The 19,909-nt window shown below is 44.2% G+C and overlaps 1 protein-coding gene across 3 annotated transcripts in view; it reads left to right on the top strand.

The window, feature by feature from the left end:
• DTWD2 (DTW motif tRNA-uridine aminocarboxypropyltransferase 2) overlaps positions 1-19,909 on the top strand; it is a 128,714-nt gene that overhangs the window by 43,184 nt on the left and 65,621 nt on the right. For all 3 annotated transcript variants that reach the window (XM_084833928.1, XM_084833927.1, XM_084833926.1), the window contains exons 2-3: positions 15,034-15,124; positions 18,299-18,393. In XM_084833928.1, the coding sequence (XP_084690054.1) occupies positions 15,034-15,124; positions 18,299-18,393 (186 nt within the window). The remainder of the gene's footprint in view (positions 1-15,033; positions 15,125-18,298; positions 18,394-19,909) is intronic.

Raw genomic sequence — 19,909 nt, 5'->3', positions numbered from 1 at the left:
CCACTTTAATGAAGGGGGCTTCTTTATACATTTTTATAGACCTCTGCTTTTGCTAGTTTGGTTGCCAACCAAGCTGTCTCTTCACTCGCCCATTCTGGCCCCTTTGTTTTTTTCTTTTGTGTATTTGATTTATTTTATTTGGGCATTCATGCCACCAGTGTCCATCTTGTCCACACTGGGCACACTGGTCCTTTCTTAAGAATCCTCTGCCTCTGCCGGGTCTGCTTCTATTTTTTCATCCACGTCTTCTTGGGCCTCTGGGTCGAGGGGGGTATACTGGCGATAGGCATTTAAAAGACGCTCTAAGTCTAAGGCTCTGGGGCCTCGGTGGCACCTTGCAGCACTTTAGACACCTTGGTCATATTAACTGACTTCTTCATACTTGCCCTCATGGCTTTTAACAGCAGGGTTTGATACTGGGTGAGGCGCTCTAGCCCCGCTTATGTTTTGGGATTCCAGCGAGGGGGGTTTTTTTATAAGGAAACTTTATTGGGTAACTTACAGCACACAGGCGTAACTAATGGTTGGATCAGACAGGTTTTCTGAACCACGAGCCATTGGGCTAAATGGGTTTTATACTATACATGTTACCCATGGGGTAGCACAACACTAGCAAGCATTTTCAGCATAGGCTAGAAGTGTTTGGTTCTCAGGCACAGCTTTCTGTAAACAAACTTCGCTTCTCAGGCAAAGTGCTTGATAACACTTTCACTCATTAGTATGGGAAGAGAAATCTCTCTCTCTTTCTTTTGCTTTCTTTTTCTTGTTGATCTGCCTGTATTGCAGATTATGTTTCAAACTTTTTACATAAAACTTTCTGCTCCATGCACCAGCCTTGTCTCTTTATTTGTCTTTTTTTGCAAGTTAAACTCACTTACTTAAACCTTTCTGCCCTACACTAGTCCCAGTGACGCACATTTGGGATAGGCTCTTCTTCTCCTTCTAGGTACATTTTCTTATTTTAAAGAACTATTACATTATTGTGGCTACTTTACCCCCAGGTAATAAGCTCTAGGCATAATCAGCTGCTTTTAATTCACCCTGGGGGCAACTATGGCCATGCTTCTTCTTTACAAATGTTTTTTTTTCTTTGCCTCTTGCCTTCTCTTTCTTTCTTTTTTTTCCCCCTTCTCTATCTGTCTGCCACTTTCTCTATTTCTCTGTCTTTTCTACTTGTCTCTGTCTTTCTCTACTTGTCTTTGTCTTTTCTCCTGTCATCCATTGGGAACCACACTCAGTATCATTTGGAGTTGCAACTAACACTAATCTGCAAATATCACATATATTTTATGATATCTAAGAAATCATAAAATATACACAACAAACTTTTTTCAATTTAACACAATGAATGGAAAACACTTCTTGCATGGTAAGGCATGATGGAGCAGATCCAGCAATTATACTGCTCCTCTGGATGCATTCTCAGGGCTCATCAAAATCAAGGGATGGGCATACTCACACACACGAAGAGTTCTAGGTCACCATTTTTGCATCGGCAACTTTATGCTGCATGAGTTCTAACAGAAGGAAATCTAAAAGTCATAGATCAACTCAGCCTGTTGTACACTGAGCTGACTACAAACACAGACACACAGTCTACAGCAATGAGAGTTCAAGTTTATGAAAAGCCTCACAGCACTGTGAAAAGGGGGGAAGCTCTCGGGGCTATCTATCACTAGACGAGCTAGCCAGGGATTTACAATATCACACACACACACACACCTCTTCTCTTCCCCTTCAACTTGGTACACGAAAGCAAAGTGCCGAAACTCAGGACGCTGGGGGGTGATGGGCATCGCCTTATACTTGCATTTTTCAGGCAGCCATTAATCTTCGGGGAGGCAGTGGGGTGATTTGCAGGACTTCAAAGGCAAGCTTCACAGTTTGTTTGTATTTGTAAATCCCAAGCTCAAAACAGGACTCGATGAGGTACGGGACAGCTAAATTTTTGCTTTGGCACGGGCAACAAATAACTCGGGTCAGCTTTCTTCGCTGGGGTCTCAAACAAGAAAACAGTCTTAATTTAAAGTTGTAACATTACTGACAGCATCAGCTAGCCAGCTACACAGATTTCACTGTTTTTTAAGACAGTTACTCCAATATCTTCTTTTCTTCTCAATCAGGTTGGGTCTCCCAGCTTACACAGTTTATTGCAGCTTCCAGGAGCATGGTAGTAGCGTGATTTTGGCTTGGCCAGGAACATGCTGTCTGGTTTCTCGGTCTCTTCAGCACACACACTCAGGCAGTCCAACACTGGACACTCGAATCAGTGAGATTTCTTCATTGCAGGGAATCCCACGGCAAAAGCTTAATGGTTACGCTCTTCAGAAATCATATAGCTGATGGTCTACAGGCTCTATGAAATTCTAGGACAGTTCAAAGCTAAACACAGCTAACTTGACAGAGATCTTTAATATGGTCTCTCCACTTCATTCTGCCTTGGGACAGTCTTATGGCACACTTTCCACTCGAAGAGGGGTCTAGCCTGTGCCCTGGGGGCTGATTCTTCACCTTTATTCTCCATTTTGCGCCTTCATCTTCTGGGTCTTCATTTTCAGTTTCTATTTCTTAGGGATTTTATCTTAATTAGGCGAGGTGATATTGTTGCACAACTCAGAACGTTGTGGGCAATTCTCCTGCCCCCCCTCCCGGCGCACTAGGCTTACGGCTACTTCTTCGGCCTCACACTCCCACGCTTCGTTAAAAGCCAGGCTGTCCTGCAACATTTCTCTAATTAACAGCCTCAGATCTTGTTTGTTTTTTTTCCCTCTCAGCTTGGCCTTCAGCTTTTTTGCCGTTTCCTCTTTATTCTGAACCCTTTTTAAAAAAATCTTTTTCCTTTTTTTTAAAACATACATCTCAAGGGGGTGCAAGTCTTGCTTCCCCCACCTCCCATAGCCTCCCTCCTAAGATGAAGACGGACACAAAGAGGGAAGGGGATTGGTCAGCGATTAAGGGGTCTCACTGGCCGACACAAAAGGAATTTCACACCACGCACTTTGCGACTGGCCTGGGCACCCGGACGGTCACCGGTATGCAACAGAAACCGCAGTAGCCACTCACACAATCATCAATTTCACCACTTCATTCATATGTCCCTGCCACCCACTTTCCCACTTTTCCACTAGAGCGAAGCAGTTTCCTCAGCGCCTTGCTGAGTATTAGTGCCTGCTCGCGGGAGTGATCAAGTCCCCCCTCCACCCCCAATTGGGTGGGTCACCTTTTGTATACGTATACTAACACTGACCTTCTTCATAAGGCGGGGCCCTCTTTTTTTCTGCCCAGTGGCCTTTCTCCTAAAGGCGGGGCCCTCTTTTTTTCTCCATATACTTGCCTTTCTCCTGAAGGCTTCCAATGTGGGTTTCAACTCAATTGCAGCTGCAGTATGGGCAGGGCTCAAGTTCCTTCCTCCGCTTCCCAAGGTTCTCTTGCTGCTCGCTGCCGTTTGGGCGATACCAGTGCAGGCTTTCTCCCGTTCACCCGACAAAAAGGTCAGTGGCACCAAGAAAGGGAGGTGTGCGCCGAGCTCTCCCTCCTGGTGCGGCAATTAAGAGCAGGCAACTGCCACCTCTCTGTCTCAGAGCCTGCCACATCCGAGTCACGGCACCATTTATGTTGCAGAACTCAGAGTCAGAGAGACCACGAAGGAAAAAGAGTTTTTCTTTATTTAACGCGTGGGCTTAAGGCTGGAATCACTTCCAAAGAACCAAAAGCCCCGATTTACATCAGCAGATTGTTTTTATAGACATTATGACACATATGCAAAATCTCCCCCGTCCCTTTCTGTGTGGGTTTGCAGTATTCACCATTTCCTCTCCTAGCACCATTGTTTATAATACAAGAAATGGGTTATAGGGTAGCCATGATAAGCAGAGAACAGCAGAGAACATGATATACAATTCTATGACCTTAGCCTTTGTTGACAAGATAAGAAATTCCTGTGTCTTGTCAGCTTACAAACATATATTTCAGAGAGCAAGAGCTCAGCAAGAATATGAAGCATGAGGCTACTTAGTCTGACCCCCAATATGGCTGCTACAAGGTGAAGTGCCAGATGACTGGAGGAGCGCTAATGTTGTCCCTATCTTCAAAAAAGGGCAAAAAGGACGAACCTGGGAACCACAGACCAGTCAGTTTCACATCAATCCCTGGGAATATTCCGGAGCAGATGATAAAGCAATCCATCTGTAAACACCTTGAAAACAATGCAGTGATTACTTGAAGCCCACATGGATTTGTCAAGTATAAATCCCGCCAGATGAATCTGATCTCATTTTTTGATCAAGTAACCTCCCAAATAGACTGTTGGAATGCTGTGGACATACTATATCTCGACTTCAGCAAAGCTTTCAGCAAAGTGCCCCATGATATCCTGATTAGCAAACTAGCTCAAAGTGGGCTAGATGAAACAACTATCAGGTGAATCCAGAGTTGGCTACAGAATCGGACTCAAAGAGTGCTTATCAATGGGATCTTCTCCAACTGGGGAGAAGTAACGAGCAAGGGCCCAGTGCTCTTCAACATTTTTATTAATGACTTTGGATGAGGAGGTGCAGGAAATGCTGATCAAATTTGCAGATGACACAAAATTGGGCGGGATAGCTAATACCTTGGAAGAAGGAAACAAAATTCAAAGCGATCTTGATAGACTGTAGCGCTGGGCAGAAAACAACAGAATCAAATTTAACAAGGATTAATGCCAAGTTCTGTACCTAGGAAAAAGAAATCAAATGCACAGTTACAAGATGGGGTGTACTTGGCTTTACAATACTACAAGCGAGAAGGATATTGGAATTGTTGTCGATCACAAGCTGAATATGAGCCAACAATGTGATGTGGCTGCAAAAAAGGCAAATGCTCTTTTGGGCTGCATTAATAGAAGCATCGCTTCCAAATCCCGGGAAGTACTAGTTCCCCTCTACTCAGCACTGGTTAGGCCTCGTCTGGAGTACTGTGTCCAGTTCTGGGCACCACACTTTAAGAAGGATGCAGACAAGCTGGAGAGGATTCAGAGGACGGCAACAAAGATGATCAGGGGACTGGAAACAAAGCCCTATGGAGAGAGACTGAAAGAACTGGGCATACTTAACCTTGAGAAGAGAAGACTGAGGGGAGATATGATAGTGCTCTTCAAGTACTTGAAAGGTTGTCACAGAGAGGAAGGCCAGGATCTCTTCTCAATCATCTCAGAGTGCAGGACACGGAATAATGGGCTCAAGTTACAGGAAGCCAGATTCCGGCTGAACATCAGGAAAAACTTCCTGACTGTTAGAGCAATATGACAATGGAACCAATTACCTAGGGGGGGTAGTGGGCTCTCCCACACTGGAGGCATTCAAGATGAAGCTGGACAGCCATATGTCAGAGATGCTTTGACTTGGATACCAGCATTGAGCAGGGGGTTGGACTCAGTGGTCTTATAGGCCCCTTCCAATCCTACTATTCTATAATTCTGTGACATTGTTCAAGATTTATATGAAACTGCTGGAAGAACTCATTCAGATATTTAGAGAGCAGTGTCATCAATAAGTTGATGACAAGTAACTCTGTCTTTCATTTTCTTCTGTCACTTCTGGATCAGTAGTGTCCCTAAAGAAATGCCTGGAGGCTGTCATGGACTGGATAAACAGAATAAACAGAAATTGAACCCAAGTAAGATCAGCATGTCCATCTTTAAGGATCAGTGTGATCTGGAATGCAAGAGATTGACTTTTCTAGAAGGAGCTGCATACCTCTTCAAAGATCAGGTATGCAGTCGAGGGTGGGGAGGTTGGACTTATACAGTATGCCAGGAAAGAAAACACATTATAGTAGTGTGGATTATATTTCTGCTTGCCAGTTAGTTTCTGGATATTGGTTGTGATCTCCATAGCCCTTATTGGCTTCTCCTGGGCTCTTCGTAATGGGGATGCACATTTACGGAACTCCCAAGCTTTTTTAGAAGACCACAAAAACTTTCCTTTTTGCCAAGGAAAAAAGGAAAGGTTCCTCCTGTGCAAGCACCGGGTCATTACTGACCCCTGGAGGGACGCCGCTTGCGCTGGCGTTTTCATGGCAGACTATAGTGGGGTGGTTTGCCATTGCCTTCCCCAGTCGTGACTACCTTTCTCCCAGCAAGCTGGGTACTCATTTTACCGACCTCGGAAGGATGGAGGGTTGAGTCGACCTGAGCCGGCTAACCGAGACCCAGCTTCCGCTGGGATCAAACTCAGGTCGTGGGGAAAGTTTCGGTTGCAATACTGCTGCTTACCACTCTGCGCCACACAAGGCTCTGGGCAAAACAGAAGGTTTGATTTATGCTACTATTTTATTACAGTGGGTTTTTTTAACATTATGTATCAATGCTGTTTATTAAGCCATGCTATTTCGTGTGTGTGTGTGTGAGTGAAAAGAGAGATTATATGTCACTTTCAAATATATTTTAAACATTGGTAAAATAATGAATTGATTTACTTCTTATAGATCTTCATCCTGCAAATCTTCAGCTTAGATCTTTAGCTTTGACTAATATGTGTATTTTGAGGGGAAGGGGAGAATAAATTATAAACATGGCAGTAACTGCCATCGTTGCAAAGCTGAGATTGCTTACACTCTTAGAACTGTAGACAAATAAACATTTAAATCATGTAGTGTAAGTATCAGCATAAATAGTTAACACAATGGGATGTTTCTTTAATGAGATTGCATTAAAATAGGAAATGTGTGGAAGGGAAAATAGGTAACTATAGGAATTCATAAGGTATGTCTTTAACTTAAAAGACATACCTTGTAGCATTTTGGTTTTCTCTCCCTGTTTTTTGAGGGTGGAACTCTAAACAGTTCTGTCTGGTGAGATTTATTTCCTTCAATATGTGACAGGACTTCAGAAACTTCTGACTGAATCACAATTGAGCTGCCATCATTCACTTAAAAATATCTGCTTCCTAATATTACTAGCATTGTCTTGAGTTCAAAGAATCTGCTGTGAGAGGAAGCACTTCTGCTTGGGGGAGGGTTACAGATTCCCCATCTACAGTTCTCTGTGGCTCCTGAAAAGCCACTCTGAAAGGCCCTCTAACCCTTTAGAGCTAGTTTTCAGGAGGTGTGAGTGCAATAAAAAAATGGTGCTTGTTTCTGTTTGCACAATGGAGCAACTTTGCAGCAACTTTTCTGAAGCACATAGAATCATAGAATCATAGAATAGTAGGGTTGGAAGGGGCCTACAAGGCCATCGAGTCCAACCCCCTGCTCAATGCAGGAATCCAAGTCAGAGTATCCCTGACAAATGGCTGTCCAGCCTCGTCTTGAAGGCCTCCAGTGTGGGAGAGCCCACCACCTCCCCAGGTAATTGGTTCCATTGCCGTATTGCTCTGACACTCAGGAAGTTTTTCCTGATGTTCAGTCGGAATCTGGCTTCCTGTAACTTGAGCCCATTATTCCGTGTCCTGCACTCTGGGATGATCAAGAAGAGATCCTGGCCTTCTTCTCTGTGACAACCTTTCAAGTACTTGAAGAGTGCTATCATATCTCCCCTCAGTCTTCTCTTCTCAAGGCTAAACATGCCCAGTTCTTTCAGTCTCTCTTCATAGGGCTTTGTTTCCAGTCCCCTGATCATCTTTGTTGCCCTCCTTTGAACCCTCTCCAGCTTGTCTGCATCCTTCTTAAAGTGTGGTGCCCAGAACTGGACACAGTACTCCAGATGAGGCCTAACCAGTGCTGAGTAGAGGGGAACTAGTACTTCCCGGGATTTGGAAGCGATGCTTCTATGAATGCAGCCCAAAATAGCATTTGCCTTTTTTGCAGCCACATCACACTGTTGGCTCATATTCAGCTTGTGATCGACGACAATTCCAAGATCCTTCTCGCTCGTAGTGTGGTTCAGCCACGTATCCCCCATCTTGTAACTGTGCATTTGGTTTCTTTTTCCTAGGTGCAGAACTTGGCATTTGTCCCTATTAAATGCCATTCTGTTGTTTTCTGCCCAGCACTCCAGTCTATCCAGATCACTTTGAATTTTGTTTCTGTCTTCCAAAGTATTAGCTATCCCTCCCAATTTTGTGTCATCTGCAAATTTGATCAGCATTCCCTGCACCTTCTCCTCCAAGTCATTAATAAAAATGTTGAAGAGCACTGGGCCCAGGACTGAGCCCTGCGGTACCCCACTCGTTACCTCTCCCCAGCTTGAGAAGGTCCCATTGATAAGCACTCTTTGAGTCCGATTCTGTAGCCAACTGTGGATCCACCGGATCGTTGTTTCATCTAGCCCACTTCGAGCTAGTTTGCTCATCAGGATATCATGGGGCACTTTGTCGAAAGCTTTGCTGAAGTCGAGGTATATGATGTCTACAGCATTCCCACGGTCTACAAGGGAGGTGACTTGATCAAAAAATGAGATCAGATTTGTCTGGCAGGACTTGTTTTTGACAAATCCATGTTGGCTTCGAGTAATCACTGCATTGTTGTCAAGGTGCTTCCAGATGGATTGCTTTATGATCTGCTCCAGAATTTTCCCAGGGATTGATGTCAGACTGACTGGTCTGTAGTTCCCAGGTTCCTCCTTTTTACCCTTTTTGAAGATAGGGACAACGTTAGCCCTCCTCCAGTCATCTGGCACTTCCCCTGTCCTCCATGATTTCTCAAAGAGAATAGACAGCGGTTCTGAGAGTTCTTCTGCCAGTTCCTTTATGACTCTAGGATGCAGTTCATCTGGCCCTGGAGATTTGAACTCATTCAAAGTAATGAGGTGTTCCTTGACCATATGCCTGTCGATCTCAAGCTGCAATCCTGCCCCTTCAGCCTGTACTTCGCCTTTGCCAGGGGGGTCATAGACCCTCTTTTGGGAGAAGACTGAGCCAAAGTAGGAATTGAGCACCTCTGCCTTTTCTTTGTCCTCTGTTATCATTTTGCCATCCTTATTTAATAGCTGAACAACCATTTCTTTCCTCTGCCTTTTACTATGCACGTAGCTGAAGAAAGCCTTTTTGTTGTTTTTAGCATCCCTCGCTAACCTCACCTCGTTCTCCGCTTTAGCCTTCCTGACGCCATCCCTGCAATTCTGTGCTACCTGCCTGTACTCTTCCTTTGTTACTTGGCCTTCTTTCCACTTCCTATATGTGTCCTTTTTTGTTTTCAGGTCATCCCTAAGCTTTTTGTGAAGCCACATTGGCTTCTTCTGTTGTCTTCCACCTTTTCTTCTTGTTGGAATTGTTTGTGATTGTGCATTGAGAATTTCCTTTTTTAAAAGTTCCCACCCATCTTGGACTCCTTTTCTCGCTAGCATTGCTTGCCATGGGACCTTACTGATCATTGTTCTGAGTTTATTAAAATCAGCTTTCCTAAAATCCAGGGTACGCGTTTGAGTACACTCGGCTTTTGCTTCCCTTAGAACCAAAAACTCAAGTACAACATGGTCGCTTTCCCCCAGAGTTCCTGTAACTGCTACTTTATCCACTAAGTCATCTCTGTTGGTTAGGATCAAGTCAAGGATAGCCGATCCTCTAGTTCCTTCCTCTACTTTCTGTAGGAGGAAGTTATCCGCCACACAAGTCAGGAATTTCCTGGAGGGGCCATGTTTTGCAGAATTTGTCTCCCAACAAATATCGGGGAAATTGAAGTCCCCCATTACTACTACATCATGCTTCCTTAAAACATTGGCTATTTGCTTTTCAAAAGTTTCATCCTTGTCTTCTCCTTGATTGGGTGGCCGGTAGTAGACTCCGACCACCAGGTTCCTTTTATTCTTTGCTCCATTTATTTCAACCCAGATGCTCTCGATGGGGCTACCAAGCTCCTTCTCCTGTATTTCTGTGCAGAGATATGTATTTTTCACATACAGTGCAACCCCGCCTCCCTTTCTGTTCCTCCTGTTCTTTTTGAACAAGTTATATCCTTCAACTGCTGTATTCCAGTCATGAGAGTCATCCCACCAAGTCTCAGTTATACCTATCAAGTCATAATTTCCCTCCTGTATTAAGAGTTCAAGTTCGTTCTGTTTGTTTCCCATACTCTGGGCATTAGTATATAGACATCGAAGACCATGTGCTTCATAGTCTGGCTTTCTTCCTACCTGTGTCTGAAGACTATTATTGGACGCTATCAGAGCTGTTCTCTCCATTGCAGTGCGTGCGCCTACGTCCATTGTTACCCCCAACATTACATCTCCCTTCCCCGTAGGATTCAGTTTAAAGCCCTCCTGATGAAGTTCTTCATGCTGTGGCCAAACACATTCTTCCCAGCCTTTGTGAGGTGCAACCCATCCCTAGCCAACAGCCCATCTTCCAGGAAGTATAGCCCGTGGTCCCAGAATCCAAATCTCTCTTGTCGGCACCACCTTCGTAGCCAGTCATTCACCCGGAGTATTTTTCGTTCCCTTTCTATCCCTCTTCTAACTACTGGAAGGATGGATGAGAAAACTATCTGGGCCCCAAAGTTCTTGAGTTTCCTTCCCAAAGCTTCAAAGTCTGACGTGATCTCTTCGTAGCTCCGCTTGGCGGTATCATTTGTTCCCACATGGATGAGAAGAAAGGGATACCTGTCAGTGGGCTTTATGAGTGCAGGCAACCTTTCAGTCACGTCTCTAATCTGTCCTCCCGGGAGACAACATACCTGGCGAGTCCACGGGTCTTCGCGACATACTTGGGTCTCGATCCCACGCAGCAAGGAGTCTCCCACTACTACCACTCTTCTCTTCTTCTTCTTGTAGGCCTGGGTTTCATCGCCTCTGTTTGACTGACCTTTAGCCTCTTGCTCACTCTCATGCAGGTTCCCCTGTGATTCTTCCTCTGCAGGCTGTCCTCCAGTCTCATCTGCAAGTACCTGGAATCGGTTCCACAGCTCCACCGCTTCCACTGGTGCAGAGTGTCGTCTAGTTCTTCTTCTCCTAACTGTCACCGTTTTCCAAGGAGTATCCTCTACTCCATTTTTCTTCACCTCAGCATTTCCCACTGCCTCATCTTGCTGTTGCTCTTCAAGCTTGTGGTCTGCCCTTTGCTGCTGTAGTTCCCCCATTCTGTCCAAGAACTCTTCGTGTTCTCTTATTCCCCGGAGGGTTGACAGTCGCCGCTCCAGTCCACTTACTTTTTCCTCCAGCAGCGTGATCAACTTGCACTTGTTGCAGGTGTAGGCCATGTTGTTCTCAGGCAAGAAAACAAACATTGCACACACCTTGCAGGTCACCACCACTGGAGAGTCTTGTCCTTCCATAGCCTCTTTTCCCTTTTTGTGTCTAGCTTTGTGATTGTTCTAGACTAGCCTGTGCCTGCTCCTCTACTCAGTAGAGGTTAAAAGCAGAGTCCCACTGGTGTGGAAGTGTGTGTTACAAGACAAATAAATGAAAAAAAGTTAGTAAAAAAAAATAAAATAAAATAAAAAAAAAAAATAAAAAAAATGTTAGGGGCCTCCCCCTTGACCTCCCCTGCCGAACTCCCCTGGCCAACTCCTGTTTGCTCCCCCTGTTCGCTCGCTCTCTGGGAGCTTGCCTGCTTCTGTAGTCCCTGGACCAGCTGGAGCAGCTTGCTCTGCTCTGCTCTGCTCAGCTGGGAGGCGGGAAACAGACTGAAGCTTCCCGCCCAGTCAGCTGCTGGGAGTACTCAGGCCACACCCCTCCAATTCAGTTGGAGCTCTCAGAAGCTCCTGGTGAGCTCACAGCCAGTCAGAAGGATAAAGGGCAGCGCCCTGGGCTTCCTGCAACCCACTTACCTCTTAGCCTCTGTCTCCTTTGTCTCCTTTGTCTCTTCAACCACTGCAACTCCCCTGGCCAACTCCTGTTTGCTCCCCCTGTTCGCTCGCTCTGTTCACTCGCTCTCTGGGAGCTTGCCTGCTTCTGTAGTCCCTGGACCAGCTGGAGCAGCTTGCTCTGCTCTGCTCTGCTCAGCTGGGAGGCGGGAAACAGACTGAAGCTTCCCGCCCAGTCAGCTGCTGGGAGTACTCAGGCCACACCCCTCCAATTCAGTTGGAGCTCTCAGAAGCTCCTGGTGAGCTCACAGCCAGTCAGAAGGATAAAGGGCAGCGCCCTGGGCTTCCTGCAACCCACTTACCTCTTAGCCTCTGTCTCCTTTGTCTCCTTTGTCTCTTCAACCACTGCAACTCCCCTGGCCAACTCCTGTTTGCTCCCCCTGTTCGCTCGCTCTCTGGGAGCTTGCCTGCTTCTGTAGTCCCTGGACCAGCTGGAGCAGCTTGCTCTGCTCTGCTCTGCTCAGCTGGGAGGCGGGAAACAGACTGAAGCTTCCCGCCCAGTCAGCTGCTGGGAGTACTCAGGCCACACCCCTCCAATTCAGTTGGAGCTCTCAGAAGCTCCTGGTGAGCTCACAGCCAGTCAGAAGGATAAAGGGCAGCGCCCTGGGCTTCCTGCAACCCACTTACCTCTTAGCCTCTGTCTCCTTTGTCTCCTTTGTCTCCTTTGTCTCTTCAACCACTGCAACTCCCCTGGCCAACTCCTGTTTGCTCCCCCTGTTCGCTCGCTCTGTTCACTCGCTCTCTGGGAGCTTGCCTGCTTCTGTAGTCCCTGGACCAGCTGGAGCAGCTTGCTCTGCTCTGCTCTGCTCAGCTGGGAGGCGGGAAACAGCACGTCTGTGCTTTGGCAGTGCTTGGATGAGAGACTTCCTGGGAACCTGCCTGGAATTCCACTGACAAAAGTTGGGATCTAGATATAATGAATAAATAACACCCAAGACACTGACCGGGTTCGCATGATCACTGCAGCCCACCATGGCTTTATTTAAGCCATGGTGTATTGCAGTGAGTGACCGCCGCCCTTTTAAATATTCAAGCCAAGGCAGGCCAGCACCATGGCTTATTGTGCCGGCGACCCCTACTAGGGTGGCTTATGTGAGCGTAAACAACCCTCACATGACCCTAGAACAGCCCTTGGTTGTTTAACACTCACATAAGCTACCTTCACTGGGTTCACACAGACACAGCGTCTGCCTGGCATGGCTTGGATATTCAAAGGGCAGCTGGCATGTGTCACAATTAGGGGTGCACGAAAGTCACTTACCTGGTCTCGCAGCTTTTCGCGGTGGGGGGGAGGCGCTTCGCTGCTCTCCCCCCGAAGTTCAGGCCGGGGGGGGGGAGCCTTCCCGCCTCGCCCGGCCGAAATTCAGGCCGGGGAAGAGGCGCCTCACCTCGCCCGGCCGCGAACTAAAAAGTTAAAAAACTACAACAACGCTCCCGTGATAGGCTACGTGACGATTAACGTAGCCTATCACGGCTAGATCTGCAAAGTCAGCCGTGACAGGCTACGTAAATCGTCACGTAGCCTATCACGGGTGACTTAAAAAAAAAAAACCGCATACGCAAATGGCGGCCCCCATAGGGAGCCACCATTCGCGTTCCTTATTTGGTCGCTGTAGTCTACGTAAATCTTTACGTAGACTGCAGGGACCAAATAAGGAACGCGAATGGCGGCTCCCTATGGGGGCCGCCATTAGCTGTACGTGCTTTTTTTTTTTTTTTAAGTCACCTAGTCACAATCCACCGTGACTTAAATGAGCCATGATAGGCTGTGACAATTGTGCAAACTGCCCCACTGTGTCCTTCCTTTCTGTAGGACTTTATGTATAAAGTGCTTTATAGTTCTTTTCCTTTTGACATCTGTGTGATACTGTATGATGGTGGCTTGGTCAAGGCCACCTGGTGAGCTTTGTGGCAGTGATTTGAACATGATTCTGTTGCTAGAATCACTTAACCTCATTTAGTTTTGCTAGCGAGCTGAAAAAGTCATGATAGGTGCAGACTTTCTGAGCTGTTTTCTCACAAAATCTCAAGTGAAAAACCTAAGGGCAGAAGGAGTGCCCCATATACAGAGTGGACCAAAAGTAGGTTTACAGTTGTTTAGAATGTTGATGGGAGGGGGAGAGAATGTGTGAGTAGAAGATGTGTGGGTGGAGTCAGAATGACAGTTGGGAAGAGTGAGTGACAAGGAGTGACAGTTAAATCAGTTAAGTGTAGAGAGTGAGGGGAGCAAGGCCCTTAAGTAGATATACAGTTGTTTAGTTTTTTAGGTTTTTTTTTACTGATATTGTGAATGATGGCAGCGAACTTGACTCAAGAACAAAGAAAGTGGATTCTAAAGCAGTACTGGAAGACTGAAAATTCTCTCCCCCTCCCATCAACATTCTAAACAACTGTATACCTACTTTTGGGCCACCCTGTATATCTAAAAATCATCCTGAATGTTAAGTATGGAATCTGAATATATGGTCTTATATCTGTAGAAGCAAGTAGGTTCAGGCAGGTTAAAAAAAATATTATGCTTGAAGAGAGTGCATGTTAGATGTAGCACAAGGAAATTGATAGCTAGGTACAGGATGCTAGCCTAAGCGCACATACTAGGAAGTAAGCAGTGTTGAAGTATATGGGATTTACTTCCAAGTGAGATTGGTACCTGACTTTCACTGAATGCATGATTTATGAAACCAACTATTAAAATACCTAACGTGCAAAAGTTCTTAATTCCATTTTTGTCAGGAATAAGTGGACCATCCTCCAGAAAAAGAAAGATGGTGGCCTTTTGAACAGAAGTTAAAAAATGGTATATGATATATTTAAAATATGCCATTCCAGCAAATAGGTAATTAAGGGTTGGCTGCAACCCTCGCTCAAGTGGAAATTCACTTGTGCAACAGGACTTTTGCTTGTGTGATGGGACTTCCCTGTCTTCTCCTCCCCCCTGCAGCCCCCCAAGTGCACCCCAGATCTGCTCTGGAGGGTCCCTTAGTCCTCTGGGGCAGGTTTGAGAGGTGCGGGGGGAGATTTATCCCACTGGTGGAATGACACCATTGAATACAACCTGTTGTAACCATCACTATAAGCAAACAGTCTGTTGCAGGGTTTAATATGAGTGGAACAAGTCAAATATTTCCAAGCATGGTGCTTAATTTTTTTTTTATGTTCACCTATTTGTGGGTTTCAGAACTTGGTCCAGAACAGAAATGCACATTCATTCAGCTTTTTAAAATGTTTGTAGCAGAAAAGCTACATGTTACATAACAAAACTACATTAGAAATTATTAATTGCTGATGTCTCCCTCTCCCTCATTTCTTCCTGTCCTCTAGCCGTCCTCAAAAGGTGTGCTTGTGTCCATTCTTGCCAGTCCATCCCTTGAAAGTCTCCACCTGTTTGTATATTATCCAGCATCCAGCAGAGGTGAGTAAGGTTGTGGGAAATGCCAACGTTCAACTAACCATTTGCTCAACAAACAAAAGCAAAGAGTGCAGACGAATACTGTCTGTTAAGTCATGTGATATTTTATCTCTTTTAGATCTACCAACCTCAATGGCTATTTAACCTGACACAATAAAGCCATACATATGTTTATTTTTAAAATAATTCATTGTGTTTCTCTTGGCTTCTTGAAATTTGACCACATCCTGTAACCCACTAAATTAATAGATGGCCCCAAGTTTTGTCTTTTGAAATATATTCAAATTTAGTTATTAAATGTTATAAACATTATAACATTTTTAAAAAACCAAACAAAAGGAGAGATGTCTACATGAAAATAATACATCACATGTAGCATTTCTACAGTCACACTATCTACAGGCATTTTATCGTAGTACATCTGAGGCTGTAGTGGTGGAGGAACATGGAGTGAAATTTAGTTAATGTTGAAAAGCGCGAAGATAAATTTGCTACTCTTCTATCCAGAAAAGGTTAGAATTCTTACTTGCATATAATTCATTTGTATGTTCATGCACATCCAGGGGTCCACTGGTAGTATGCATATTCAAACTGAATGTAAACCTATTTTAATATCAATATCTTTGAGCAGTTTGAGGTGGGCTTTGGTCCCAGCTAAGGTTGGGGTACCAACACCATGACCCTAAAAATGGTTTTCAGGTGGGAGCTGTTCTTAGGGTTGCAGTCCAGAGGGATGCATCTGAGTTTTTAAAAAACATTTTATTGGATTTGATGCAAAGGCTGATCAAAGGGAAATAGCCTTTGATGTGTAAGTGGTACTCTCAGGCCAAATTCTCAACACTATGGGATTCTTTTAAATAGAGGGCTATTTAAGAAACTACTTGGGGGTTCTCTAGATGCAGCCATTGAGAGTGAGTCTCAGAAAAAAGTTGGTGTGCATGTGGATTCTGTGCATGCCCCTCTTTATTTTCTTTGCAACCTCTAATAAAGGAGATCTGTTCACATTCTGTTCATCATAAGTAGCAGAATGTGACTGGAGTTATCTAGAAAGCAGGAAAAAGTTTTGTGATCACAAGGCATAAATAATGCTGATTCAAAAATCTATGAATGAAATTTAAGACCATATAATATATTTTCGTTGGAGCGTTCACATACATTGATCTTGTGCCATTAATGAACTTCATTTACTGCCTACAGAATTCCCTATTGAACAATGAAGATTGAGGTTTTATATTACATATTACCCATTCCAGAGGAAATCAAGTAATCAATAAAACAAAAATCCAAAAGCAATTTAGAAAGTTACTAGGTTCTCCCCTGCACTTATTCGCCTTGAATTTGGGAGACATTCTGAAGCTTTATACTTTACTGATGTTTTACTTTTTGTTTGCAAACTATATGTATGTTGTCTTCTGTAGTGATCACATGTCAAATGCTATTACTCCTGGGATTAGACCTTATGTGTATCAATAGGCTATATTTTCTATGGAGCAGGCATGTCATTTGAACAATACCCTTGTGGCTTCCTCACCCTCTCAAGAGCATCAACCTTAAACATGATTTAGGGGGTTTCTCAACTGTTCACTGTGATAGTAGGCAGGCACCTCCCATTGTCTAATTTCTCTCTTAGTTTCTGTCTGGCCCTGTTCAGATATTACTTCACCTCCCTGCCCCCCTCGCACAGTTAGACTGGGCACAATCCTAGAACATGCATTCTTCCTCACCCATCTCTGTGCATAGAAGGTAATGTCTAAAGCAAAATATTGCACTATTATTTGAACACAGGACTTCCCTTTCCCTGGATTTTGAACCAGTTTTCTCTAGGAGTAACAGCTGAACATATCTTCTGAAGGTGTTTAGGGGTTGTCTACCATTATGGTAATCTGTGATTGAATGTTTAAGCATAATTGGCACAACCTAGGGAAAGTTAAGCATACTAAAGATCTATTCAAATAGCTGGGATTTAACGACTTAAGTTCAATTTCAAATTGGCCCAAATTGATAGGCAAATGACAGTTCTGTAGTTTCAACATTGACTTTAATATCTGTTTCCAAGCAGTGGCTGGGAATTAACTAACCTAGCAATTCTTTCTGTGTATACTTACAGAATATCTATGTGCACTTTGTGCTCCAGAACTATGGCTATAAAGTAGGAAGACTAAAAAATTTTTTTTAGTCCAGCTTGTATTTCTTGCTCTACGAGTTTGAAGTGCCTTAAATGGGTCATTTGGATTCAGTATGATTTTGCTGACAAAAAATAACAAGATAAGGCATAAGTCTTTTGGGAGCTAGATAGGAGGAGGACTTTGGTACCTGCAGCTTCACCCTGTGTTGTGCATTTCTATGTCTGTGTGTGCTGTATCCCTGTCCACTTTCTGCTGCAAATTCTGCCCAAATCAAGAAGGAGCCAAAAGTGGCTGGAATTGCAGTGGTAGTATAACCTTGCAACTTTAAGAAAACCTCTTACAGGCACGTGAAGATCCTGGATTTCTGCATTTATTTTCTTCTGGCAGCTTTTACTTTTGCCCCAGGGGATTTTTTTTTAAAAAAGCTTCAAAAGAAACCAGGAAGTTTCATCTCGAGACAATTGAATTTTGACTCTAGATTTTTCCAGTGTTTATGAATATCACTGGGCCAGGTCACCTGTAACTGTGGCAGAATATGCATTGTACTCTGTAGAATTTATTGTATTTTGTAGACATGACTAGTTCTGTGTGTGTATTATGAAATAACTATGAGTAATGGCATGTATTCTTGAAATTGAAAGGAGGCTGCCACAAGTGGGTAGGTCAAGTACTGGAAGCAGCAAGCTGCTTCGTTTAGCAGGGATACCGTTGTCTAGGTGTCACTGAAGTCAATGGCAGGCCTGGTTACATTGAAAACAAGGGGAATAGTGGTAAGACCAGGTCTGAAAATAAGGATGAGGTCACCAACTATAAAAGACCAGAGGTTGATCTGTCTGAAAGAGAGATGCTGAGAGAATCATTTATGTTGTGCTTTATGGTTTTAATTTTTGTGAACTGCCCAGAGAGCTTCGGCTATTAGATGGTATATAAGTAAATAAATAAATAAATGTTTACGTGTTTTGTTTTCTAATAGCAAGAACTTTAAAGCAAATAATATACCATTATAATATTAAAACAAGCATTTGTTTTTTATATTCCATATTAACTGAAGGAAAGTAGAGTATTACGAACAGTCCCACTTCTGGCTGCTTGTCTACCTGAAAACAAATGTAAAGTCTTGATTGGTCGACGTTTCAGTGAAGACAGGTAAGGAACATTGTTAATTTAACATCCATTGCTGTTATGAGCAGCTGCTCCTGATAGTAAGCCAAAATACTTTGTGTTACTTTTTCGGCATTTTATAGTGCACATATTCACAGTAAGATGCCTAAACAATAAAAAAAAAAGTTCTCTAGACAGTCCCAAGCAAATGCTAAATACCATTGCTTCTGTCTTCATCTCCACAATCCACCTTTCTTATCTCTTTCCATGTCCTGGTTATTTTCCATATGAATTCCTTCAGATAGGCATCTTGGTTTTGCTACTGCTATATATATTCCTTCTCCCAAATCATGGTGCCTCATCTAAACTTGGATTTCTCTTCCATTTTCTATGGTCCCATCTAGCATAAGTCTTAACACTTGCTTTCTGTCAGATCAATGTCAACTGCAAGCTTCTAGTCCTTAGGTTTTGTATCACAATCTCCCTATCACAATCTATCCACAGTCCCAATCTGGACTGTGTGTCATAGTCTGAAAGTCTTCTGTGCAGGACCGAAGCCATTTCTCTTTGCTTTCTAGTATTTAGCAAATTGTTGGTGCTAAATATATGGTAAGTATTAGTAACTCCTGCACTTGTACATGCAGTTTCTTAAACCCTTTTAAGCTACTCTCTTGAAGCTCAGGTGTGTGTTACTCTCATGAGAGACCTTTCCTGTGTTTTGCTATTATGTTTGCTGGGCTCTTCACTGGATTGGGATCTGTACTTTCAGGCACATGGCCAGCATGAAGGCATAGCGGCCCAGTTCACACAATCTCCATGACTTAAACAAGCCACGGCGTATGCTGGGCACCATTTCCCCCTCAAACAAGCCATGCCACCCAGGTTCAGGCAACATGATAAGCCACACCCTGGCAGGTAATTAGGCAAATTGCATCCAGTACGCACTGCAGCTTAAGCAAACCACTGTGGCCTGTTTTAGCTACAGTGATCATGCAAACTGGGTCTATACCTCCTTCCTCCTTCTTGGCCCTGTTAGTAAAGCCATGTTCAGAATGGTCCTCCTTTTGCACAGCTACCCCTTCTGCTTTTTGCTCATGTTCTATCTAGTGAAGTTCCAGCTCAGTTTATCCTACTTCCATCCAGCTAGACACACTCCCTGGTCAGTCACTTTTAAAAGAAATGCCACCTGGGGCATTCTGCCAGTCTGAGTCATAACTTGTTGTTCAGTCGTTCAGTCGTGTCCGACTCTTCGTGACCCCATGGACCATAGCACGCCAGGCCTTCCTGTCCTGCGCTCTCTCCCGGAGCGTGCTCAAGTTCATATTCATTGCATCGGTGATACTATCTAGCCATCTCATCCTCTGCCATCCCCTTCTCCTTTTGCCTTCAGTCTTTCCCAGCATCAGGGTCTTTTCCAGAGAGTTTTCTCTTCGCATTAGGTGGCCAAAATATTTGAGCTTCAGCTTCAGTATCTGTCCTTCCAATGAGCACTCAGGGTTGATTTCCTTTAGGATGGACTGATTTGACCTCCCTGCAGTCCAGGGGACTCATAAGAGTCTTC

Source organism: Heloderma suspectum, chromosome 2 (genome assembly GCF_057233095.1).
Source record: "Heloderma suspectum isolate Gila_16-S chromosome 2, 16-S_ref, whole genome shotgun sequence".
Lineage (NCBI taxonomy): Eukaryota > Metazoa > Chordata > Lepidosauria > Squamata > Helodermatidae > Heloderma > Heloderma suspectum.
This window is presented reverse-complemented; position numbering and strand designations above follow the sequence as displayed.